General features: G+C 46.1%; 1 protein-coding gene across 10 annotated transcripts in view; it reads right to left on the reverse strand.

Annotated features, from left to right (window-relative positions):
* LOC138297861 (uncharacterized) overlaps window positions 1-27,235 on the reverse strand; it is a 1,048,787-nt gene that overhangs the window by 628,284 nt on the left and 393,268 nt on the right. For 7 of the 10 annotated variants that reach the window (XR_011204470.1, XR_011204464.1, XM_069236837.1 and 4 more), the window contains exon 4: window positions 1,653-1,703. The exons of the other annotated variants lie outside the window; for them this stretch is intronic. Coding sequence is in view for 5 of the 7 variants with exons in the window: in XM_069236837.1 (XP_069092938.1) it covers window positions 1,653-1,703 (51 nt within the window). In the remaining 2 variants the exon portion in view is untranslated. The remainder of the gene's footprint in view (window positions 1-1,652; window positions 1,704-27,235) is intronic. 10 annotated transcript variants of the gene reach the window in all.

Raw genomic sequence — 27,235 nt, forward strand, 5'->3', positions numbered from 1 at the left:
GATAGCTTTCAGAGGAAGCAGCAGGAAGGATTGCAGCAGTCTTCAGGATAGCAGCCCTTTTGCGGGTACATGGTGACTTGGTTGGAGACTGGTGTTCTTGAGAGGGGTCTCCTTCCCTTTGGATGCTTGGTGTGATACAATCCTCTTTTGCTTTAAGGTATTGGTGACAACTATTGGGTCACTTCTGGGCACTTTACAGTTCAGACTCAAATCCAATCTGGCACCCACTTGGAGACACAATGGACAAGTGCCTCAAGGTATCAGTTTCACCTACAGAGGCATAGTCCACTCAGACCCACAGTGAGGTCGTTCCATGGGCTAACTGCTTGAAGTAGGTTTAGGTACTTTTGGCAGCACCATCAGGCATACTTGGACAAGTGCCATTGGCTGCAAGAGAAGGGTTCTGTGTTGGTGCACCTCATTCAATTGCCACAGACCAGCAACAGGTACATTTTGTAGGGACAATCCACTCAGGCACTCTTTGGTAGTGCTGCAGAGTTTGGGTGACTAGATTCGAACTGGGATCACACAGACCACACTCTTGGGAGTATTTGATATATGGACTCGCCACTGCTCGGTCTGCACTTTCAGAAACAGTTGGGGTTGGATCGCCTTTCATCAGTCCTTTTCAGGCTCACTTCCAGATTCAGCCTTTGTCTAGATTGGAGCTCCTCACAACCTTATCCCCAGTTTGAAGCACCCACAACAGAGGCACAAAATGGTATGTGTTTGGTACCTGACTATCAACAGCCACACTGACAGTGAGCGGGAAGAGAGGCTAAGCCTAGCCTCTCCTAAAGGATTCTTCACACACTCACCCTACACAAAATTAGTGTATTCAGGATGTGTAATAAGAATCTTTGTGCAGCAAAATGACCTTATTACATTACTAAGGAAGCCTGTCTCCTCTCCAGGAAAGTAACCATATCTTCATCTTGTGCACATTTACAAGCCAGTGGTCCCTAACATGAACCATAGGGCTCCATCACTCGGCTCACTCAGACAGTCAAGCTGTATGCATCACACAAACTACACACAAATATGTAGGCATGCAAGGATCTAGATCTAGCTTATATCAGAGGAACTTTGCATGTATGGGCTAGTACATTTCCACTCCCTTTACACATAAACGACTATGGCCCTGATTTAGAGATGCGTGGATGGAATACTTTGTCACAAATGTGATAGATATCCTGCCATTCCATATTACAAGTGCATTAAATCCTATGGCACCTGTAATATGGAGACCGGGATACTCTGTCACATTTGTGATGGTGCATCCCATCCGCAAAACTCTAAATCAGGCCTTAAATGTTCACTGAAACTTTATGCTGCCACCATCACCTTAAAGGATAATACATGTGCTAGGAGCATGAATTATGTGCCTTTCTAGGTCCAGGTCAAGATTTGCATGAGGATAGAAATATCTGAAAACAGGAAACTCACAGACATGTGGTTTTGTGGAAGATTTGGTCAAGACACTGCCTCATTCTCCCTCAATCTGTCCCTCCACAAGGTCAAGTACACCATGTAGGGATTACCCATGATTACCCCATTTTGCTAAAATGAAAAAATAATTATATTTATTGATAAATGGACATCCACAAATAGCTGCAGCAGTATTTAAAAATATATTTAAATAAATATCTTACAAAACGTGCTGAAGACGTCATAGTCCACGGAGAACTTGGAGTAGAAAATGACTGTGAAAAAAATTAAGATATTTACATATGAATCAAAACGAAAACACGTTTTTTCAAACAGTATCTGAAATACAGACAAAACAACACAATATTTTCGACCTTATTGCCAGTCAACAAGGTTATTTATTGACCTGTGCTAGACTTACAAGCATGAGTTGTAGATGAGAGTGCAAAAGGTGAATAATAGAACTAGTGCTAATGATCAGATCCAGGGCCTATGATGCAACTAGTGCATCAATATGCAGCACTGACATTCATTCCCTTTCCATGTTCTAATCCATTCCTTCTCCAAAAGCATCCTGCTCCTTAATAGTAGAATAGATGAGATATGCAGATTATTCCTGCAGCATTGGTTTCAGCACACTTCTGTGGGCCGTTTTGGCTCTGCTCTCTCCTCAATCAAATCATTGTGTTCATTAAGAATTGTTGCTTTCCGTGCTTTTCAGTTGTTAAAAGTACTAAATCAAATCAAATCAAAAAACATTTATAAAGCGCGCTACTCACCCGTGAGGGTCTCAAGGCGCTAGGGGAGGGGGGTTACTGCTGCTCGAAGAGCCAGGTTTTGAGCTGCCTCTGGAATGCGGGGTGGGCCTGGGTGGTCCTGAGGTTGGCGGGGAGGGAGTTCCATGTCTTGGCCGCCAGGTAGGAGAAAGATTTCCCACCTGCCGTAGTGTGGCGGATGCGAGGGACGGCGGCGAGTGCGAGGTTGGCGGAGCGAAGTTGACGAGTGGGTGTGTAGAAACTGAGGCGACGGTTGAGGTATTCGGGTCCCTTGTTGTGGAGGGCTTTGTGTGTGAGGAGCCGGAAGGTGATCCTTTTGTTGACGGGAAGCCAGTGCAGGTGTCTCAGGTGGGCGGAGATGTGGCTGTTGCGGGGTATGTCGAGGATGAGGCGGGCGGAGGCGTTTTGTATTCGCTGAAGACGTTTCTGGAGTTTAGCGGTGGTTCCTGCGTATAGGGTGTTTCCGTAGTCCAGGCGGCTTGTAACGAGGGCGTGGGTCACAGTTTTTCTGGTGTCGGCGGGGATCCAGCGGAAGATCTTTCGGAGCATGCGGAGAGTGAGGAAGCAGGAAGATGATACGGCGTTGACTTGTTTGGTCATGGTGAGAAGTGGGTCCAGGGTGAATCCGAGGTTTCGTGCGTGGTCTGAGGGGGTTGGTGCGGTGCCAAGGGCCGTGGGCCACCAAGAGTTGTCCCAGGCGGACGGGGTGTTTCCGAGGATGAGGACTTCCGTTTTGTCTGAGTTCAGTTTCAGACGGCTGAGTTTCATCCATTCTGCGACGTCTTTCATTCCATCTTGCAGGTTGGTCTTGGCGCTGGTGGGGTCCTTGGTGAGGGAAAGTATCAGCTGGGTGTCGTCGGCGTAGGAGGTGATGTTGATGTTGTGTTTGCATACGATGTCGGCGAGGGGGCTCATGTAGACGTTGAAGAGAGTCGGGCTGAGCGAGGAGCCTTGTGGGACTCCGCAGATGATTTCGGTGGGGTCTGAGCGGAACGGAGGGAGGTAGACTCTTTGGGAGCAGTTAGAGAGGAAAGAAGTGATCCAGTCCAGGGCCTGTCCTTGGATACCGGTGGAGCGGAGGCGGGATATTAGGGTTTGGTGGCAGATGGTGTCGAAGGCAGCCGAGAGGTCGAGGAGGATGAGGGCGACTGTTTCTCCGTTGTCCATCAGAGTTCTGATGTCGTCTGTGACTGCGATGAGGGCAGTTTCTGTGCTGTGGTTGGCTTGGAATCCGGACTAGGAGGGGTCGAGTAGGTTGTTGTCTTCAAGGAAATTGGTCAGTTGCTTGTTGACGGTCTTCTCGATGACTTTGGCAGGGAAGGGGAGGAGCGAGATGGGGCGGAAGTTCTTCAGGTCGCTGGGGTCCACCATAGGTTTCTTCAAGAGGGCGTTGACTTCCGCGTGTTTCCACCTCTCGGGGAAGGTGGCAGAAGCAAACGAGCTGTTGATGATGGTCTGGAGATGAGGGGCGATGATGTTGTCGGCTTTGTTGAAGATGAAGTGGGGGCAAAATCCGAGGGGGCACCGGAGTGGATGGTGTTCATGGTAGCTTTGGTCTCCTCCGCGCTGATGTGAGTCCAGGCGTTGGCTGGGGTTAAATGTTCTGTGGTGGTTGGCTGGGTCTGGTGTCCAAAGCTGTCGTGTAGGTCGGTGATCTTACGATGGAAGAAGGTAGCGAGGGAGTTGCAGAGGTCTTGTGAGGGCGTGATGGCGTTGGAGTTGGCGTTAGGATTGGAGAGCTCTTTGATGATGTTGAACAGTTCTTTGCTGTTGTGAGTGTTCTTGTCCAGTCTGTCTGTGAAGGAAGTTCTTTTGGTGGCGCTGATCAGCTGATGGTGTTCGCGGGTGGCATTTTTGAGGTCAGACATGTTTTCTACGGTGTGGTCTTTGCGCCAGGGTTTCTCGAGGGTCCGGCAGTTTTTTTTGGATTCCTTGAGGGTGTCTGTGAACCATTGAGGTTTCCTGGTGCTTGTCTGTCTTGGGAGGCGTCTGAGGGGTGCAAAGTTGTCCGCGCAGTTGTTGATCCAATGAGTGAGGCTGAGGGCTGCGTTGTTGGGGTCGGTGGAGAAGATGGGTTGGTTGTCGCTGAGAGTGGAGAGTAGCTGTTCTGTGGGGATTTTGTTCCAATGTCTGCGTGGGATGGGTTGTGTGCAGAGGTGGAGAGTCTTGCATCTGAAGGTGAAGTGGACACATCTGTGGTCGGTCCAGTGTATTACGGAGGAGTGGCTGAAGGATACGTGGTTGCTGGCGGAGAAGATGGGGTCGAGCGTGTGGGTGGGGGTGTTCACCAGTTGCTTGAGACCGAGGTTGGCGAAGTTGTCGAGCAGGGTGGTGGTGTTGGGGTCGTTGTTCTGCTCCAGGTGGAAGTTGAGGTCTCCGAGGAGGATGTAGTCTGGCGAGGCTAGGGCGTGCGGGGAGATGAAGTCAGCAATGGATTCGCTGAAGAGGGCGCGTGGTCCAGGGGGTCTGTAGATGAGAGTTCCTCTGAGGGTGGTCCTGGGGTCGGTGTGGATCTGGAAGTGCATGTGTTCAGCAGCGAGGGGGGTGTCTTCGGTGGAGGTGGTGATGTTGATGGAGTCCTTGAATACAATGGCGATTCCTCCTCCGACTTGGTTGGTGCGGTCTCTCCTGGTGATCTTGTAGCCATCGGGGATGGCTATGGCGACGTTGGGGGCTGAGGAGGCGTTCATACAGGTCTCAGTGATGAAGGTGACGTCCGGTGGAGTCCAGGAGGTCCCATAGTTCAATGGCGTGCTTGTGGACGGAGCGTGCGTTGATGAGGATGCATTTGAGAAGGTTATTGGCACGTGGGCTGGCGGGCGGGGTACAGTCGCGGTGGAAGGTGTGTTTGCAGGTAAGGCATGCGAAGGGTCCATGCGTGCGTTTCAGGTTGGCTTGGAAGCAGGTTCTGGAGCGTCCCTGGTTGCGTGCGTGGAGGGAGGTGGGGTCGTAGCGGTGCTGCTGGGTTTGGGAGGGCTGGGAGCCAGGGGTCGTGGCGCTGGGCGCGGTCCAGGCGCGGACGGACACAGATGGGCTTGCCTTTGGCACGCCTTCGGCGCGCCAGCGGCCACCATAAGAGGGAGGAGGGGGGGAGGAGAGGTCAGTTGGGGCGGGAGGCGGGGCGACGAATGGGAGCGGGGTGTGGGGCCGAGCGGGTGGTGGCGGCGGGAAAGCAGAGGGCAGGGGGGTCAGATAGAGGGGAAGGGAAAGAAGATAAGGAAGGGAGGAGATGGATTACAGAGGAGGAGAGGAGTCAGAAGAAAAGAAGAGAAGAACCCAGAAGAAGCGGAGGAGAGGAGTCAGAAGAAAAGAAGAGAAGAGCCCAGAAGAACCAGAGGAGAGGAGTCACAAGAAAAGAAGAGAAGAGCCCAGAAGCAGAGGAGAGAAGAGTACAGAAGAAGAAGAGAAGAGCCCAGAAGAAGTGGAGGAGAGGAGTCACAGAAGAACACAGAAGAAGAAAAGAACATGCAGGATGGAGTGCAGAAGGAGAGAAGAACACAGAAGAAGAAAAGAACACGCAGGATGGAGTGCAGAAGAGGAGAAGAACACAGAAGAAGAAAAGAACACACAGGATGGAGTGCAGAAGAGGAGAAGAACACAGAAGTACACAGAAGAAGAAAGAACACGCAGGATGGAGTGCAGAAGAAGAGAAGAACACAGAAGAACACAGAAGAAGAAAAGAACACGCAGGATGGGGTGCAGAAGAGGAGAAGAACACAGAAGAAGAAAAGAACACGCAGGATGGAGTGCAGAAGAAGAGAAGAACACAGAAGAACACAGAAGAAGAAAAGAACATGCAGGATGGAGTGCAGAAGAGGAGAAGAACACAGAAGAAGAAAAGAACACGCAGGATGGAGTGCAGAAGAGGAGAAGAACACAGAAGAAGAAAGAACACGCAGGATGGGGTGCAGAGGAGGAGAAGAACACAGAAGAAGAAAAGAACACGCAGGATGGAGTGCAGAAGAGGAGAAGAACACAGAAGAAGAAAGAACACGCAGGATGGAGTGCAGAAGAAGAGAAGAACACAGAAGAACACAGAAGAAGAAAAGAACACGCAGGATGGAGTGCAGAAGAGGAGAAGAACACAGAAGAAGAAAAGAACACGCAGGATGGAGTGCAGAAGAAGAGAAGAACACAGAAGAAGAAAAGAACATGCAGGATGGAGTGCAGAAGAGGAGAAGAACACAGAAAAAGAAAAGAACACGCAGGATGGAGTGCAGAAGAGGAGAAGAACACAGAAGAACAAAGAACACGCAGGATGGGGTGCAGAGGAGGAGAAGAACACGGAGGAAGAGCAGAGCAGGAAGAAAATGCGGTGAGGAAGAGGAGCGGGACCCAGAGGTAGAGCGGAACACGAGGAAAGTGCGGTGAGGAGGAAGAGAAGGACACAGGAGAAGAGCAGAACCGGAGGAAGATGGCTACCAGAGGGGGGAGCAGAAAGCGAAGGGAGATGGACAGAGAGAGGACAGCAGAGGTACGAAGAAAAAGTTGGAGGACAGAGCAGAAGACAGAAGTTCAGAAAAACAGAGGTGAGTAACGAGGGGCTGGGCGAGGGGCTGGGCGGGGGGAGTACTTACGGTTTTGCTGGTTTCGCTGGGAGGTGGCAGGAGCCTGGGCAGGTGGAGCTGCAGTAGCGGGGGAAGCGACCTACCCTTGGGTCAAGGGTCGCTGACTCTGCCGCGCAGTGGGCGCCATAAGAGGGAGGAGGGGGGAGGAGGGGTCAGCTGGGGGCAGGAGGGGGGCGACGAATGGGAGCGGGGGCAGGGCCGAGCGGGTGGTGGCGGCGGGAAAGCAGAGGGCGGGGGAGTCAGATAGAGGGGAAGGGAAAGAAGATAGGGAAGGGAGGAGATGGATTACAGAGGAGGAGAGGAGTCAGAAGAAAAGAAGAGAAGAACCCAGAAGAAGCGGAGGAGAGGAGTCAGAAGAAAAGAAGAGAAGAGCCCAGAAGAAGCGGAGGAGAGGAGTCAGAAGAAAAGAAGAGAAGAGCCCAGAAGAAGAGGAGAGAAGAGTACAGAAGAAGAAGAGAAGAGCCCAGAAGAAGCGGAAGAGAGGAGTCAGAAGAAAAGAAGAGTCCAGAAGAAGAGGAGAGAAGAGTACAGAAGAAGAAGAGAAAAGCCCAGAAGAAGAGGAGAGAAGAGTACAGAAGAAGAAGAGAAGAACACAGAAGAAGAAAAGAACACGCAGGATGGAGTGCAGAAGAGGAGAAGAACACAGAAGAAGAAAAGAACACGCAGGATGGAGTGCAGAAGAAGAGAAGAACACAGAAGAACACAGAAGAAGAAAAGAACACGCAGGATGGAGTGCAGAAGAGGAGAAGAACACAGAAGAAGAAAAGAACACGCAGGATGGAGTGCAGAAGAGGAGAAGAACACAGAAGAACACAGAAGAAGAAAGAACACGCAGGATGGAGTGCAGAAGAAGAGAAGAACACAGAAGAACACAGAAGAAGAAAAGAACACGCAGGATGGAGTGCAGAAGAGGAGAAGAACACAGAAGAAGATAAGAACACGCAGGATGGAGTGCAGAAGAGGAGAAGAACACAGAAGAAGAAAGAACACGCAGGATGGAGTGCAGAAGAAGAGAAGAACACAGAAGAAGAAAAGAACACGCAGGATGGAGTGCAGCAGAGGAGAAGAACACAGAAGAAGAAAGAACACGCAGGATTGGGTGCAGAGGAGGAGAAGAACACAGAAGAAGAAAAGAACACGCAGGATGGAGTGCAGAAGAGGAGAAGAACACAGAAGAACACAGAAGAAGAAAGAACACGCAGGATGGAGTGCAGAAGAAGAGAAGAACACAGAAGAACACAGAAGAAGAAAATAACACGCAGGATGGAGTGCAGAAGAGGAGAAGAACACAGAAGAAGAAAAGAACACGCAGGATGGAGTGCAGAAGAAGAGAAGAACACAGAAGAAGAAAAGAACATGCAGGATGGAGTGCAGAAGAGGAGAAGAACACAGAAAAAGAAAAGAACACGCAGGATGGAGTGCAGAAGAGGAGAAGAACACAGAAGAACAAAGAACACGCAGGATGGGGTGCAGAGGAGGAGAAGAACACGGAGGAAGAGCAGAGCAGGAAGAAAATGCGGTGAGGAAGAGGAGCGGGACCCAGAGGAAGAGCGGAACACGAGGAAAGTGCGGTGAGGAGGAAGAGAAGGACACAGGAGAAGAGCAGAACCGGAGGAAGATGGCTACCAGAGGGGGGAGCAGAAAGCGAAGGGAGATGGACAGAGAGTGGACAGCAGAGGTACGAAGAAAAAGTTGGAGGACAGAGCAGAAGACAGAAGTTCAGAAAAACAGAGGTGAGTAACGAGGGGCTGGGCGAGGGGCTGGGCGGGGGGAGTACTTACGGTTTTGCTGGTTTCGCTGGGAGGTGGCAGGAGCCTGGGCAGGTGGAGCTGCAGTGGCGGGGGAAGCGACCTACCCTTGGCTCAAGGGTCGCTGACTCTGCCGCGCAGTGGGCGCCATAAGAGGGAGGAGGGGGGAGGAGGGGTCAGCTGGGGGCAGGAGGGGGGCGACAAATGGGAGCGGGGGCAGGGCCGAGCGGGTGGTGGCGGCGGGAAAGCAAAGGGTGGGGGGGTCAGATAGAGGGGAAGGGAAAGAAGATAGGGAAGGGAGGAGATGGATTACAGAGGAGGAGAGGAGTCAGAAGAAAAGAAGAGAAGAACCCAGAAGAAGCGGAGGAGAGGAGTCAGAAGAAAAGAAGAGAAGAGCCCAGAAGAAGCGGAGGAGAGGAGTCAGAAGAAAAGAAGAGAAGAGCCCAGAAGAAGAGGAGAGAAGAGTACAGAAGAAGAGGAGAGAAGAGTACAGAAGAAGAAGAGAAGAACACAGAAGAAGAAAAGAACACGCAGGATGGAGTGCAGAAGAGGAGAAGAACACAGAAGAAGAAAAGAACACGCAGGATCGAGTGCAGAAGAAGAGAAGAACACAGAAGAACACAGAAGAAGAAAAGAACACGCAGGATGGAGTGCAGAAGAGGAGAAGAACACAGAAGAAGAAAAGAACACGCAGGATGGAGTGCAGAAGAGGAGAAGAACACAGAAGAACACAGAAGAAGAAAGAACACGCAGGATGGAGTGCAGAAGAAGAGAAGAACACAGAAGAACACAGAAGAAGAAAAGAACACGCAGGATGGAGTGCAGAAGAGGAGAAGAACACAGAAGAAGATAAGAACACGCAGGATGGAGTGCAGAAGAGGAGAAGAACACAGAAGAAGAAAGAACACGCAGGATGGAGTGCAGAAGAAGAGAAGAACACAGAAGAAGAAAAGAACACACAGGATGGAGTGCAGAAGAGGAGAAGAACACAGAAGAAGAAAAGAACATGCAGGATGGAGTGCAGAAGAGGAGGAGAACACAGAAGAAGAAAAGAACACGCAGGATGGAGTGCAGAAGAAGAGAAGAACACAGAAGAAGAAAGAACACGCAGGATGGGGTGCAGAGGAGGAGAAGAACACGGAGGAAGAGCAGGAAGAAAATGCGGTGAGGAAGAGGAGCGGGACCCAGAGGAAGAGCGGAACACGAGGAAAGTGCGGTGAGGAGGAAGAGAAGGACACAGGAGAAGAGCAGAACCGGAGGAAGATGGCTACCAGAGGGGGGAGCAGAAAGCGAAGGGTGATGGACAGAGAGAGGACAGCAGAGGTACGAAGAAAAAGTTGGAGGACAGAGCAGAAGACAGAAGTTCAGAAAAACAGAGGTGAGTAACGAGGGGCTGGGCGGGGGGAGAACTTACGGTTTTTCTGGTTTCGCTGGGAGGTGGCAGGAGCCTGGGCAGGTGGAGCTGCAGTGGCGGGGGAAGCGACCTACCCTTGGCTCAAGGGTCGCTGACTCTGCCGCGCAGTGGGCGCCATAAGAGGGAGGAGGGGGGAGGAGGGGTCAGCTGGGGGCAGGAGGGGGGCGACAAATGGGAGCGGGGGCAGGGCCGAGCGGGTGGTGGCGGCGGGAAAGCAGAGGGTGGGGGGGTCAGATAGAGGGGAAGGGAAAGAAGATAGGGAAGGGAGGAGATGGATTACAGAGGAGGAGAGGAGTCAGAAGAAAAGAAGAGAAGAACCCAGAAGAAGCGGAGGAGAGGAGTCAGAAGAAAAGAAGAGAAGAGCCCAGAAGAAGCGGAGGAGAGGAGTCAGAAGAAAAGAAGAGAAGAGCCCAGAAGAAGAGGAGAGAAGAGTACAGAAGAAGAAGAGAAGAGCCCAGAAGAAGCAGAAGAGAGGAGTCAGAAGAAAAGAAGAGTCCAGAAGAAGAGGAGAGAAGAGTACAGAAGAAGAAGAGAAGAGCCCAGAAGAAGAGGAGAGAAGAGTACAGAAGAAGAAGAGAAGAACACAGAAGAAGAAAAGAACACGCAGGATGGAGTGCAGAAGAGGAGAAGAACACAGAAGAAGAAAAGAACACGCAGGATCGAGTGCAGAAGAAGAGAAGAACACAGAAGAACACAGAAGAAGAAAAGAACACGCAGGATGGAGTGCAGAAGAGGAGAAGAACACAGAAGAAGAAAAGAACACGCAGGATGGAGTGCAGAAGAGGAGAAGAACACAGAAGAAGAAAGAACACGCAGGATGGAGTGCAGAAGAAGAGAAGAACACAGAAGAACACAGAAGAAGAAAAGAACACGCAGGATGGAGTGCAGAAGAGGAGAAGAACACAGAAGAAGATAAGAACACGCAGGATGGAGTGCAGAAGAGGAGAAGAACACAGAAGAAGAAAGAACACGCAGGATGGAGTGCAGAAGAAGAGAAGAACACAGAAGAAGAAAAGAACACGCAGGATGGAGTGCAGAAGAGGAGAAGAACACAGAAGAAGAAAAGAACATGCAGGATGGAGTGCAGAAGAGGAGGAGAACACAGAAGAAGAAAAGAACACGCAGGATGGAGTGCAGAAGAAGAGAAGAACACAGAAGAAGAAAGAACACGCAGGATGGGGTGCAGAGGAGGAGAAGAACACGGAGGAAGAGCAGGAAGAAAATGCGGTGAGGAAGAGGAGCGGGACCCAGAGGAAGAGCGGAACACGAGGAAAGTGCGGTGAGGAGGAAGAGAAGGACACAGGAGAAGAGCAGAACCGGAGGAAGATGGCTACCAGAGGGGGGAGCAGAAAGCGAAGGGTGATGGACAGAGAGAGGACAGCAGAGGTACGAAGAAAAAGTTGGAGGACAGAGCAGAAGACAGAAGTTCAGAAAAACAGAGGTGAGTAACGAGGGGCTGGGCGGGGGGAGAACTTACGGTTTTTCTGGTTTCGCTGGGAGGTGGCAGGAGCCTGGGCAGGTGGAGCTGCAGTGGCGGGGGAAGCGACCTAACCTTGGGTCAAGGGTCGCTGACTCTGCCGCGCAGCGGGCGCCATAAGAGGGAGGAGGGGGGAGGAGGGGTCAGCTGGGGGCAGGAGGGGGGCGACGAATGGGAGCGGGGGTGGGGCTGAGCGGGTGGTGGCGGCGGGAAAGCAGAGGGCGGGGGGGTCAGATAGAGGGGAAGGGAGGAGATGGATTACAGAGGAGGAGAGGGGTCAGAAGAAAAGAAGAGAAGAACCCAGAAGAAGCGGAGGAGAGGAGTCAGAAGAAAAGAAGAAAAGAGCCCAGAAGAAGCGGAGGAGAGGAGTCAGAACAAAAGAAGAGAAGAGCCCAGAAGAAGAGGAGAGAAGAGTACAGAAGAAGAAGAGAAGAGCCCAGAAGAAGCGGAGGAGAGGAGTCAGAAGAAGAAGAGAAGAACACAGAAGAACACAGAAGAAGAAAAGAACACGCAGGATGGAGTGCAGAAGAGGAGAAGAACACAGAAGAACACAGAAGAAGAAAAGAACACGCAGGATGGAGTGCAGAAGAAGAGAAGAACACAGAAGAACACAGAAGAAGAAAAGAACACGCAGGATGGAGTGCAGAAGAGGAGAAGAACACAGAAGAAGAAAAGAACACGCAGGATGGAGTGCAGAAGAGGAGAAGAACACAGAAGAACACAGAAGAAGAAAGAAACGCAGGATGGAGTGCAGAAGAAGAGAAGAACACAGAAGAACACAGAAGAAGAAAGAACACGCAGGATGGAGTGCAGAAGAAGAGAAGAACACAGAAGAACACAGAAGAAGAAAAGAACACGCAGGATGGAGTGCAGAAGAGGAGAAGAACACAGAAGAAGAAAAGAACACGCAGGATGGAGTGCAGAAGAGGAGAAGAACACAGAAGAACACAGAAGAAGAAAGAAACGCAGGATGGAGTGCAGAAGAAGAGAAGAACACAGAAGAACACAGAAGAAGAAAGAACACGCAGGATGGAGTGCAGAAGAAGAGAAGAACACAGAAGAAGAAAAGAACACGCAGGATGGAGTGCAGAAGAGGAGAAGAACATAGAAGAAGAAAAGAACATGCAGGATGGAGTGCAGAAGAGGAGGAGAACACAGAAGAAGAAAAGAACACGCAGGATGGAGTGCAGAAGAAGAGAAGAACACAGAAGAAGAAAGAACACGCAGGATGGGGTGCAGAGGAGGAGAAGAACACGAAGAAGAGCAGAGCAGGAAGAAAATGCGGTGAGGAAGAAGAGAACAGAAGAGAAGAACACAGAGTAAGAGCAGAGCACGAGGAAAACGCGGTGAGGAAGAGGAGAAGAGAAGAACACAGAGGAAGAGCAGAGCAGGAAGAAAATGCGGTGAGGAAGAGGAGCGGGACCCAGAAGAAGAGCAGAACACAAGGAAAGTGCGGTGAGGAGGAAGAGAAGGACACAGGAGAAGAGCAGAACTGGAGGAAGATGGCTACCAGAGGGAGGAGCAGAAAGCGAAGGGAGATGGACAGAGAGAGGACAGCAGAGGTACGAAGAAATAGTTGGAGGACAGAGCAGAAGACAGAAGTTCAGAAAAACAGAGGTGAGTAACGAGGGGCTGGGCGAGGGGCTGGGCGGGGGGAGCTGCAGCGGCGGGGGAAGCGACCTACCCTAGGGTCAAGTTATGGGTGTGAACAAAAAGCAGGAGAGCATATGAAGTGCAAGGTACAATTAACAGCTATTAATTCTCTGAAGCACTTTTGTATTGAGGCTATAAGCGCCAAGGCCATAATCACACTTCCCAGGCACTGCCAATTCTTCAGTTGTTTTTATGATTTTACTAACCTTAAAATACAAAACAACCAGGAAAGGTTTTAGACCTCTGGCTGACCTAATTTTAGGAACCAAAATAAGTGCTAATTTTCACTATCGATGGGTCTTCAGTTCGAGTAGCGTCATTCTGACAACTAACTACATTTGAATATCGTAGTGTTGTTTTATAACTATCCAATGTCCCTATAGTGTAGTTCAAGTGTGTGGTTGCAGCAGGATTTCCAGTTCCTGATTGTTGAATATTGAAACTCAGCTCTTGCTTTAAAATTTCATATTCATTGTTTTACTTAAAATTTTGTCATTTTAGTCTTACTTTAGCCCGCTGGAAGACCTTATGTTATCAATACTTTGAAAAACATAAAGAACATGTATGTAATAGTACAAAGAAAGTGGGCTTTGTGCCAGCCCACTTCAGCCATTGGCTTCCATTGGGTTTTCTTGTTTGTCATTGCTTGGATCAGCTGTCCATCAACGCCATGTCATTTTAGGGGTAATTAAATTATCCCATTTGTGTACCCATTGGTGACGTTGCTCATGCATTTCTTTTGTTAGATGGCAGAACCAGCATCTCATGTATCTTGAAATCAGCACCAGCACGGAATATTCACTGCATTTACTGACACAGTGCCTTTTTAAATTCTGGTTTCTGGCTATTTAGGAAATAAAATTGATTTCCTTTGTAGCAGACTAAGGGCATTCACTAATCACTCTTGCAAGTTAATTTCTTATACTTTGCTCTCTTGATAACGTTGCATTTACAGTGATTTTCTTCATAAAGTAAAAATATACAAATACATAAACGTTCGTACAGCTGCACCACAAATACTGCCCAGTAGTCAAAAAAGTCTATTATGCAACGCTTTGCTGTTTATGACTTTTAAGCTCACCACTTAGAAACCAAACTTCATCTTCTGACTCCTTTTCGTAACACTCTTCTTTGATGGTACAAGCAAACTCTGCTAGTGCAGTGTGTTCAACAAAAGCGTCCTACTCCCTACTTTCGCACTACTGTAGCCCAAAGATTGTTTATTATTGCATTCTCTTTCTAGGACGGCTAGGAGCAACATACAAGGTCACCAACATTCATCAAACACCTACCCTAACAAACATGTGACTAATTAGCTATGCTATTGCATGTTTATGAAAAAGGAGGAATATTGGCTGTGCCAATGGCTGTTCAATTCAATTCAATTTATTTATTTATTTATGTTTTAGAACTCAACTGAGGTCCACATAAAAATAAACAATAAACGCAATACATTTATCCCCACAACAATTTACACACGAAATCAAGTTAGACACATTTAAAAATCCATACAGTGATAGGGTTTTGCAAAGTGCTCAACATTACTTTTTGCAAATATGCAATTACAAAATACAGTACTCCAATATAAAGTGCAAAAAACAGAAAATTGCAAATGCGCACAACAAGACGATTAAGGCAAATTTTGTGCAAAAGCGCTAGCACAATTTGAGGTCATTACATTTTATATTAACATAAAAAGAACAAAGTGCAAATGTGCAGGTAAGATGCTATAGAGACAATTAGCTGGAAAAAGAGATACACAGATCTGTCCATTCTGAAGAGGCATTAGGCACAGGGAATCACAGAGAGGCCAAGGACTACCGGAGAGAGAGCGGGCATTGGGTGCTCTGGTGTGCGAGTGGGAACACCTGGGGGAGAGAGCACAAGATGGAGCAATAACCCCTGAACACTTTGTGCTGATACCCAATACAGAGACTATATACCCGAATGCGGCACCAAGAGGGACCACACAGACACTTCTACAGGACAGGGAACGGGTTGAAAGCGGGCAGAGGGTCCCATCTCACAAAGCAGCAGGAGACACCTACCACAAACCGACACATTGAATTGTCTAGGCACACAAGAGGGGGAGGTAGGGAGGGGGGAGTTCAGTTCCCCAACGGGGTGTTCTGTCATAGTGGAAAGTCAGCTAGATGGTATGACAAGAAAGACCTGGAAAACAAGAGACACCATTTGCTAGATATGCATGGGACTACAATTGTTTACTTTAACTGTCGAAAGTAATGACACTTCAGATATATATCATCCTGTATGAGACACTGAGGATAGTTAATGTGATATAGCACAGCTGACAAGAAGGGCCCATAAACGGGTTGTAATATTTGTATTTGAAAGCTAATAAAATATGTTTTTTTTTGTTAAAAACACAAATTCACTCATAGCATACCGAAATGAATTAAACCTGCAATTGTAAACAACATTTATAATTCTCTAAAATCAAATTCAAGTATTGTTTATATTCAGGAACTCAAAATGAGGTCCACATATAAAGCAATAGATAAAATATATGCATAGACAGTCTCATCCTTTACCCATCTGCCCATAAAAACGCAAAACATAATCATAAATAAAAAAGTACTCACAAACCGTACCCAACTCTTCATAAAGTGCACTATGATAAAATGCTTCAAAATGAAAACTACAGAGCACAGATAGATCAGAGGGTTAAATATGAGCAAAGACCATGAAACACCTTGCTCATCTGCGCATAAAAACACATAGTCGAATGTATAGAAGAACACATCAATACCATGCCCAGCAACCTATGGAATATAGGTATAATAAAGCATGTCATAATAAATGATCCACCTAATTATATTGGGCCACATGTAGGATTTGCGAGACGCAAATCGCATTTTCCTATGCAGAAGTGCATTTTGGGAGTCGGGACCGACTCGCAAAATGCATTTCCGAATCGCAAATAGGAAGGGGTGTTCCCTTCCTATTTGCGATTCTCAGTGGTATGCAATACCATTTGCGACCGCACATGCGGTCGCAAATGGTGTCGCAGTTACCATCCACTTGAAGTGGATGGTAACCCACTCGCAAATTGGAAGGGGTCCCCATGGGACCCCTTCCCCTTTGTGAATGGACCACAAATTATTTTTCCAGGGTAGGTAGTGGTCCAAGGGACCACTACCTGCCCTGAAAAAATACCGAAACTAAAGGTTTCGGATTTTTTTTTTAAGTGCAGCTCGTTTTCCTTTAAGGAAAACGGTCTACACTTAAAAAAAAAGAACTGCTTTATTTAAAAGCAGTCACGAACATGGAGGTCTGCTGACTACAGCAGGCCTCCATGTTTGCGAGTGCCCATAGTCGGTATGGGGCCGCAATTTGCGACCCACCTCATTAATATTAATGAGGTGGGTCTTTGCGACCCCATACCGACTCGCAGACGGTGTCTGAGACACCGTTCTGCATTGCAAATTGAGACTTGCAATTTGCGAGTCAGAAGGACTCGCAAATTGCAAGTTGCAATTTGCAATTTTGCTACATCTGACCCCTAGTTTCTTACAGCACCTCAACCCAGTTTCCATGGAAATCAATGAACCTACTTTACGATGCATATACTTAGAATAAATATAAAAAACTATTTAAAAATTAAAAATTCTGAAACAAAATAGTTCATTGGGCGGATCAAACAAGGCCTGGAGAAACGCAGGTGCGGACAGCAAAGAGAGCTGAAGACAAATAGGCTTTAACCATTTACGCCGGAATGAGACAAGGGATGAACAGACAAACATGGTTTAAATCTTGAGTTTTGGCAAGACAAAAATTACACTCTTTAGCTGAACTGTGCCATTTCGTCCAAAGCGCATTCAAGCGAAGCAATCTCTGGCGGAGCAGCATCCAAAAAAACCTAACCCTATGTAGGATATTCCATAAAATATAGAGTTGTGCTTTTTTTACTATTAGAGAATTTGCTAAATTCATAAAATAACTCTTTTTTGCACAACTCTCGAGGTCCAGCTGAAAACCTAATAACAACGTTGCCTGCTTCAATCCAATTTTCAATTGCAAGGGGGATATTGTCAAGACCTGATTACGGTCTAATTCCAACCTTTCAAGAGCATAGGAGAAGTTCTAACAAAGGGAGTAGTAGACATTATTATCTAGAAATATTTATTTCCCTTGCACAGACCTTATGCTATTTTCCTCACACCTTACACGTGAAGCAGCCCAACGTATGACCCCTGCTAATCCCTGGACAAACACACTTCTTGGATCTATTTTCAGCCTTAAGGCTGCCACAGCGACTGCTGTGTTAACAGACAAAAGTTTTCTAAGGATTTTACCTTCCAACTGATTCAAGAACCCCCATTTAGAGGTATCAATACATTCCAAGCCATAGAGAAGGGAACCAGTAATTTTAGCTCGCTATACTGATACAAGGTATGAAAAATACCTTCTTCCTGTAGCTACATATAGGGCCCCTAGTCCTCTTGCTTGACAATCAGCTTTTGATTTATTTGAGAAAATATCAGCTGCATCAATAAGATTACCGCTAACTATTTTCCCTAAAAAGGGACACAATTTCACAATTTCCAGTTTTTCTTTCCTAATGAGCAATGGAAGTTAGGAAATGTCATCTTTTTTTATTCCCATGAAAGCAGAGAACCTTACTTTTTGAGGCATTAATCTTTAAAAAGTGGGACTCAGAGTATTTTGACAGAGACTGAAGACGATTCTTTAGACCTTTAGGAGTTAAGTCGATGATTATAATGTCATCAACATATAACAAACAACAAACAGAGTGCATACCTATTTGCGGGGGAAAGCACTTGTTCTGAGACAGGAAAAAGGAAAAATCTGAGATATATAGGGAAAAAAGCAAGGGCGCTAATAGACATCCTTGCTTTAGTCAATTCAGAGTGGATATCTCTTGGTATAAGCCTTTATCACTGCCTAGGAGAATTTTACACCAAGTAGTGGAGTGAAGTGCTATTGCTAACTCTTGGAGAAACAAAGGCATCCCCAGACTGGCCAACTTTCTCCATAACAAATCTCTGTCCACTTCATCAAATGCGGTTGAAAAGTCAATGAAAGCAGCATAGACCAGTCAACCTTTTAGTTCACATATTTTTCAATAATAACTTGTAGCGCTGCAATGTTATTGAGGGTACCATAATTACACCTAAACCCTGATTGCTCCAGGGGAATAATTTTATTATCCTCTGCCCAGGTGATAAGTCTGGAAAGCAGACATTTAGTAAAAATTTTCCAACTGCATCCAGAAGGGCGATCTGCTGGTAGTTGGCAGGACAATTACGATCGACCTTTTTGTATAAAGGTATTATAATACTACCAACCCAGGAGGGGGGAATGCCTCTGGGGAGAAAGTACCTTTTGAAGACCACTCATAAGATCTTACTCCAAAAGCAGATATCTTGTTTTATTACAGAAATAAGAAGTTTGTCAAGATCTGTTGCGGCAGAAAGACGCATAGAGCGAATGGCCAGTTCTATCTCCTTTACTGTGCGAGAGGTGAAAGAATGTGTCCCATTCCGTTCTGGAAACCGAAACAGTTCTACCCCATTTGAAGCATATAGAGAGGCAATAAATTCAGACCAGTGGGCTTCAGCTATGGCAACAGGGGATGATCTAACTCTAGAGCCACAGCATTCACCCACCAGTGCCCCAAAACGCCTGGCCTGACCCTTTACTCCTGCTTCCCTAAGGTGGATCCAAAGCCTATCACCAGATTCTCTTATGAGGCGGGCATTCAAACTCCGCTTTTTCATTTTTAACAAAGCCACCCTGGGATTCCTTTCAACAGAATAACGTAAATACTGGGACCTTACAAGGTTATTTATTTCCCTGCTTAAGTCAAGTAACGGGCGAGGGATCATTCTCCGGTTATTTTTTGAAGCTCTGGAAGAAGAGTTGGTTAGCAGCTGCTTCATGAATTTAGAAAAAAAAAATCAATTCATTCTCCTCCCAATTAGCCAGGTCAGCAACCACAGTTACCAACATGTCCGATACACATATAACCCTTTTAGATCCCACTGTGACCTCCCTGTCTTTTTTTATCAAAGATTGGAATTAACCCCCCCAGCTCCCAAGACCCCGTTAATGGTAAGTTCATTTCTAATGTAAAAAGAAGCAGGTTATGGTCGTTGAGAGGGGGTTTTATGATCTTCAAATCATCCAGTAGGCAATAAGTGGAATAACCAAGCACCAAAGAGTCTAAAATTGCCCTTCTCTCTGAAGAAATGTGTGAAAAGGAAGCAGGAGAATCAGAGAGAAACCTTCCATTAGCTATGATGCAATTGTTTTTCCAAAGAAGGCTAAGGATGAGTTTCCCTCTTATATTTATTCTTATCGAGGGGGGAAGGCGCAAGCTGGAATTCACAGTGCACCTCTCTCTCAGCTTCAAGCACTTGACATAGGGCATGTTTGGATATCTTGCAGTTTAGATCTCCCACTAATACTATAAATGGGGGGAACTCGCTATTTAATGCGTTATCTCTATAGGCAAAAACCTTCTGTAACAAGGAATCATAGGCTGCTTCAGGAGGAACATTAACATTAATTAGTAACAACGGGGGTAGAGCCCAGAGAAGTGTTATGCAGCTGAAGGGTTAAGTCCATAAAGAGATTACTGGAGTCTTTATAGCAAACACAGTCCCATTTAAGTGTATTTGACAACAAACAGGCAACTTCCCCTTTAGCCTGCCCCCTTTGAGATGTAGTGGCCTTGCAATCAATAACAAAATAGTCATCCCATACTAGATCCATATCAGACCAAGTTTCCTGGAGGCAGATCAAGTCAGGGTTTAGCGAGCTAAGATAGGATAATTTTTGCCTACTGAATTTTACCCCTGCTACATTCCAGGAAATAATGTTTAGGCCTATGCTAGTTAGAGGGTTGAGACAGGGACCTGGACCACCGCACCTGGTTTAGGACACCCGAGAGCCAACCCCACTCATGCAGAACATTAATATTTTGTTGCTCGGGTGCAGAACATAATTCCCGCAATAAAACCTGCCTATCATTCCCTATTGGGGAAACTTTGAGGGCCTGCAGATCTATTCTAGATCTAAACACGGAATGTTCAGTATAATTAAAGAGCTCATGATGTAAGTAACAATCAATGGGCTGATCTACTACCTTGTCCCCAGGGGCACCAACTTGACCCAAAAAAAGGAACTGCATCAATTCCACGACATTGCAAAAAGTCGTCATTTTGAAGGACCACATTTGCCAAGCTCATAGAGTGAAATGTGATCCTAGACTTAAATCCTGCATTAGAGTCCTATAGGGAAACAAGAGCAATGTCATAGCTTAGAATTAGTTTCAATGAACTGGACTCTGAAAAACATCTTATCAAAGTGGATCTGTTCAGAGTTAAGTCTGCATCAAAAAATGGAATGAAGTCTACTATGTGGGTATTCACATTATGACCTATTGAAGGAGCGCCTTCCCCAGATGAAAAAACATTAAGGCCATTAAGGTCACCCACCAGCCTGGGAGGCAAGAAAGGCATAGCTGTTGGATTCAAAGTTGAAGGTGTTCCCAAGGAATGGGTGGGAGGAAGTTCAGTGTTATGCTCTCTTCCAGGCTCCCTGGGGGGAACACTAAGCTGTGACGCCAGGAGAGAATGAGAGGTCAAAGACGTCGTCTCTGGGCATGTTTGCGGGGAAACTACCAACTCAGGGAAATGTACTTTCCTTCTACCTTTCTTATTAATCCGCCGATTTGGTCTTTTCCATCTTTTCCATCTTTGAACGCCCTTAGCTTTATCTCCCTTATTCTTTCCTTCTCCTATTGACGATAAAGAGGGTGACTCCAAGGGACCATTCTTTTGGCTGGACGAGATTTTAAAAATTCGGAATACCTTCTGTGCAGACTGTTTTGACTTTGCTAATCATTTACACTTGACCGTCAGAGTATCAAAAATAAATGGACTAAGATCCACTGAGCTGTCCAACAATGCCTTTGCATCACAGGGCCTATTGCACTGAGGTTTACTGGCTTGTGTGCTCACATTCATTCTCGAGCATACCCTAGGAGTCACCCTAGTAGTCACCGTAGGGGTCATCTGATCTTTTAATAACTGAAAGGGGGCAGCCCATGTCCTCAATGAGTCTAAGATCAAATACCCCTTTTTCTTATCTTTAATCAATTACTTTAAAATTGCTGTCACAGAGTCGAGAATACAGTCTGACCATCCTACACATTCCTCCAGAAGCTTTAGGATTGAGGAAAGTAGATTTTCCAGGGTATTCAAAGAGGCTGAAAGCCTGATCTCCTGGTCAGGGGGTTGACTGGGCAAGATACCACTTACTTCTTGAGCTTGTGATTTCGAAATTCACATGTATAACATACTTACTTATTTGGATTTTCAGCAAACCCACTTGATTGATTGTTCTACAGTTTCATATGTTTTGATTCCTTCTACCACAGTATACTGTAGGGGCGAAAAGGTCCGTTCACTTCAACCATTGTCTCCCTTGTTGTTGAAGACAGGTTGCTGCTGGTGCAAAATGTGCAATGGCAACAAAAAAAAGAGGCCCCTTTTTATTGGCTGGATGCTCCCCATTTGCTGCACTATGACCCTCAGCAGCGACAGTGTTACCCATTTAAGACTAAGGGCCTGATTTAAGAAAAGTGGCACTGCATCCCCTGCAGCACCACTTTACTTGCACCCGTTAGAGCCCCCCTAGAGCCACTATGTGTGCGCTGTATTTTATATACAGTGCAACATGGTGGTAGTTAGGGAACTCGCATAAAAAATGTTGATGCTAGTTTGGCGGTTTGTGGGATTAGCATAAAAAATGTTGCCGCTAATCCTGCAAATCATATTGAGGCCTATTATAAATAATGGTGTGCCTCTTTTTAACGCCTGCTCTCTGCAGGTGTTAAAAATGGCGCAAAGAAATATTTCAGATTTCTTTGCACCATTTTTTCAGCACCCCTTTCAGGGGAATGCCCCCCTTGCATACATTATGCCTGGTGCAGGCATAATGTAGCACAATGGTCTACAAAGTGGCACAATGCATGCATTGCGCCACTTTGTAAATCTGGTGTGGTGACTTTAACCTCACTCGGCCACATTAGCGTAAAATAATGACACTATTATGGTGCAAGGCGGCGCTATGCCCTCTTAAATCTGTGCCTTAGCTTCTAACTCAATCCAAGATGGATGTCCGTGAATCAACGTGCATATGTGAGGGCATAAATAGGAGGCCATCTTTGAATGGATTTTCAACCCATTCAAAGATGGCCTCCTGTTTGTGCACAGGTATGCACATGGACGTGTGGCCATATTTAAATGCTTTTGTAAACATTTTAGTCTATGAAATAACAGGTAAGACCAAGGTTCGATTTTCATCTTTCAATGTTTTTGTAAAATTTTATTTTAGATGATCATCATACATGAACTAGCATTTGTACGAAAATTGATTTTTAAAGAAATCATGAAACAAAGAAATATCACAATTTTTTCAGAGATTAATTTTATTTATTAATACTTGCTAGAGATTAAAATGTGTTTATATCCCTCCTACATAAGCAATATATATTTCCTTGTGTTATTGAACATATGTGCCGCATTAATTTTGGCTATGGCTAACTTTTATTACATTTTCCTTACACCCTATAATATGAGCTTATTTGGACATCAGAGTATCTGGACTGCTGAAGAGTGTCAGTAATGATCAAGTTACTTACCTTCGGTGGCTCTGTTTCTGGTAGAAACCTTATTTACCCACGGATGGCAAACCTTCTGAATATTCCTGAGGTGTCAGACTGGATCTGAGAGCATTAAGGCAGTAACTCTGTGTGCCACAGGGTGGCACCTTGCACCCGATGCCGTTCCACTCTGAAAATGAACTGCAAGGCCTATAAAGCCACCACCTCCGGCGCTGACATTAGTTGTTTTCAAGACTGTCCCACACCCAGACACAGAGCCCCAAAAGCAATTAGGTAGACAGTGTGCAGACTTCTAGACTTGGGACCTTATTAACTGCTACAGCCTAATCACAGAACGGGGAGAATAAGTGGGTTGATGAGGAATCTGTGGCGAGAGAGAGACTCTGCTAGAAAGAATATTACTGAAGGTAAGTAACTTTTTCTCCTGATAGAGACTTCTAGACGCAGATACAAAAGTAATACCTATTCAGAGGTGGATTAGTGAAAGGACTCAAACCTATATATTCTGCAGGACCGAGTGTGCAAAATGCCCCTTCGAGCAAACCTGACTGTCAGAGTGATAATGCTTTGAGAAAGTGTGTAGGAACACCCAGGTAGCTGCCTGGAAAATGTCCAGGACAGGATTTTATGCACCAAAGCAGTAGTAGTAGCATTGTCTCTTGTAGAATGAGCATTCAGTCCTTCTGGAGGCTGCTTTTTAGCCCATGCATACCAGATCATTATGCAGAGCACAATCCCTTTAGAGATTTTTTCTTCACTCCAGACAACTCCACAAAAAGCAGACCGCCCACCTGGGATCCTTTGGTACGATCAATGTAGAAGCTCCAAGCTCTCTTGGGGTCTGACTTATGGAGTCTTTCCTCCTCCTTGAAGGGGTGAAGGAGAGCATCACCAGCAGGGTGATGGTTTGAACAATGGGGAATGCCATTACAACTTTTGGGAAGAAGGAAGCCACTAGGATGACTTCTACCCAGTCTGTCCTCTAGGTAAGAGTGGTATTGGCAGGAAGGCATACAGGAGTCCTGAGTTCCCCTTGAAGCAGGAGATGTCTGCGAGCTGAAGATGACTTGGAAACTTCAATGCAGAGACGTGTTAACATTGCGCATTCTCGGCTGTGCCAAACAGATTGAGCCAAGGTTCTCCCCACTTGCGGAAGAGACCTTGCACCATGTCCGGGTGTTGCACACTTGAAATAATTTGAGGTACAGGGTCTCAGAGAGACACAATGAGAGCTCTAGAACCTTATCGAGTATTGCAGAAAGAAAAGAACCAACATCAGCACACAGGAGGGTACTTATATAGGCCCTGCATGTCATTTCTAGAGTGGAATGGTCAATTCTGAGCCACAAGATGCCACTTTCTGGCTTGCAGAAGTACTGCTGAAAAGTTTCCAGATCCAGTCTGATGCCTGGGGAGTAGCCTAAAGGTGAGGAATCTGCGGCTATAAGTCTGTATCAGAAGTTAGATTTCACATTTATTCTCACATTTCTGCAGGAGAAAGAGGAGCTAAAATTCTTATAATAGGTAATCATGACATATCCATAATGCCCTCAATTGTGCAGCAAATAATAAGCTGAAGTGTGTATTAGTTCACAAATATGCAGAACTCTAAAAAAAAGTATTATTTAAAGTGACATAAAAGGAATGCTCTTACAGGAGACACTGGGTGCCTCATGGGATTTAGGGATGAGGTACCCTATGGAAAAAAGAGATATAACTTAACAGATCAAGCAAGGTAAATATGACACTTTCATTCAGTAGCAGTACATTACAAGATAATTGTTTAGAGTTTGGTGGGTGCAAATGGTCAGTCAGCTCAGCGCATGGATGATGTTATTCAATCTCCCAATCAGGGACTGCCAGGTCTTGCAAGGCAGTCCCAGAGGAGGAAAATGAGTGGCAGTCACCTTTTCCTAAATAAAGAGGCCTGACATTCAGAACGACCAAGGGCTCCCTTCCCTTGTATGAATGTAAAAATGTTTGTTTAAGCAAACAAAAAAAACAGAGACAGAAACTTTTCTTTTTAATAGTGGATCTATCTCTTTTAAAGTTAATGGGCTGTTTTTTTTCAAAGTCTGCTTTACTTAAAAGCAGTTATGGACATGGTGGTTTGCTGACCCCAGCAGGTCTCCATCCCTCTGATGGTTGTGATTCCTAGTGGATGGCAAATTGCGACCTCCTTCATAAATATTCATGAGGCAGGTCGATTTTCAACCCATTTGAAATTGATAATTTAGAAAATAAAACTTCCATAGATGAAGAATATCCATTACCGAATATCAATTCGGGAAAAAATGCTACCTGGAAATCGTTTTTTTTTTTTTTTTTACATCTGGCCCTTAATGTAAATTTGTAAGAAAGTTGATGACTGTGCAGAACCCTTTTCATCCAACAGTAAATTTCTTTGCCCACACCACTCTTGCTGAACTTTCTATAGGAATTACCATTACATAACAAACGTTCATTGTCGCAAATCATAACTGAATTTTGTAAATCTTTTTCAAAGGCTTCCTCAAAATCACAGACAGGAGAATGCATGCAGCTTTTTTCCAAGACTTCTACAGAAACACAGAGGAGAATGTATGCATATTATCTTACAGACACATGGGGCCAGCTCACTAAACATTTTTGCTTGGCACTGTCATAATCTTGGTTGTAAGTTAAGGCAGTGCTGGCTCCTAACACCTTTTAGCTCCATATTTTTAAAACAGGATTCCTCGAGGTGATAATGCATGACAAGAACGTCTGTGCACATTTGTTGTATGGCATTTTGTTATGGTGGTGATGTGTTCTATTGTTGTTTCTGCTACTATGTTTTTGTGCTCTAGTTTTGTAATGTGATTTTGTGGTGTTGCACTGCAGTTGTTGTGCTGTGTTCTGTTATGTGCTCTCACGCTTTAACTCTGGAGCAATGTTTCTTTGTTTATATACAGGCCCAGATTTACAAATACTTGGTGACGCATTTGCGTAACATTTTATAATGCTGATCTGACCGAAACAGTAGGTATTTTCAATTCAATGCAAATCACAATTTGGATTGTAACCCAAAATATCACAATGTGACACAATGCACTGTCTTGCGCTACTTTGCGTCAAATAGGAGTTCAATGGGCGGTGCATCAGGGGTTCCCATACATCCACCCATGGATACCGATGCAAATTCATACCTATAAAACCTAGAAGCTATAGACTTGCAACAAGATCGTCCACCTCCCTGAGGTTGGCATAATGAAGATCAGTAGTTTTATTTCTCTTTGCTTTTTCTCTTTGCATGTGTGTTGTATTCTGCATCACACATGCAGAGAGAAATTGCCACACAACATAGTTTTTGTACAGGAAGGCACCCCTTCCAGCACAAAAACTATGCTGATCACCATGCAGACACCATTGCGCTATGGTGCAATGGTGTCTTTGTTGGCACATGGAATCATAAAGGGTGGCAGTGCAGGAAGAGAGCCGAAGAGCGCCACTTCTTTGTACTTATGGCGCTGTTCTGCTGGATCCAGTTCACACAACGCACGCAGAAACTTCACTTGCTGAACTGCATAGTGTGTTTTATTTATAAATATGGGCCTCAATTGTTTACTTTAGGTATGTCGACAAATCTTGCTATTAGTGGCGGGCAGTAATTTTAGAAGGGAGTGGGGTGGGCAGCACACACACTCATTTATTCACACATGCACGCACATCCATTCACAACACTCATCAACATTCAAACATTCACGCATGCACCAAACATTTATTTAAAAAACACACACACACACACACTTATCTCCACCCACACACACACACTTACCTTCAGCCTCAGAGGTCCAAGAAGGGTTGGAACTGCTGCCTTCCCTCAGCCAGTGAGGGACGGCAGCAGTCCCAACTTCGTCACCGAGGGGAAGGGCCTCAAGGCACCTTTGCTCAGCTGAGGAGGTCACGCCCATAGGAGCTGTGACCTTTTCAGCCCAGCAAAGTTCAGCTCAGGCAGCCAGGAGTCTGCGCAAATCACGCATGTCTCACTCCTGGCTGCCTGATCTGAATATGAAGAGTGTGTCAGGCTGACCTTTGCTCAGCCTGACAGACACTCTTCATGATGGGCAAAAGTTGGGGGAGTGTGGCCCCTCCGCCCTAAAGGATGGGCCACGGCTGGTTGCTATATTTCAAGTCAAAATCACTCAACTTGAAAGTTCCTTTCACATTTACCACTGCCTAAGATTGTAAGATAGTGCTGCTCCAGCTCTTCAACCACTTATGCCACCACAATGTGCTCGGGCATATTTATCATTGAGTTGTGCCATCATTGTGACATGCAAGGGGGGGCAGAAGGAGGGCGACACAACCACTAAATCAGATTTTTCAAGCCAAGTAAGCCCACCTTGCATGGGTAACACAAAGCAGTGAAAACCGCTGTGTTGCGTTACTCTGCCCCAAGGAAGTGTTCCATCGGTGGAGAGTGGGTGTTCCCACTCATCCACCCTTGGATTTTGGCACATTCACAGATCTACCA

Source organism: Pleurodeles waltl, chromosome 1_2 (assembly GCF_031143425.1).
Source record: "Pleurodeles waltl isolate 20211129_DDA chromosome 1_2, aPleWal1.hap1.20221129, whole genome shotgun sequence".
In the NCBI taxonomy this organism is placed as follows: Eukaryota; Metazoa; Chordata; class Amphibia; order Caudata; family Salamandridae; genus Pleurodeles; species Pleurodeles waltl.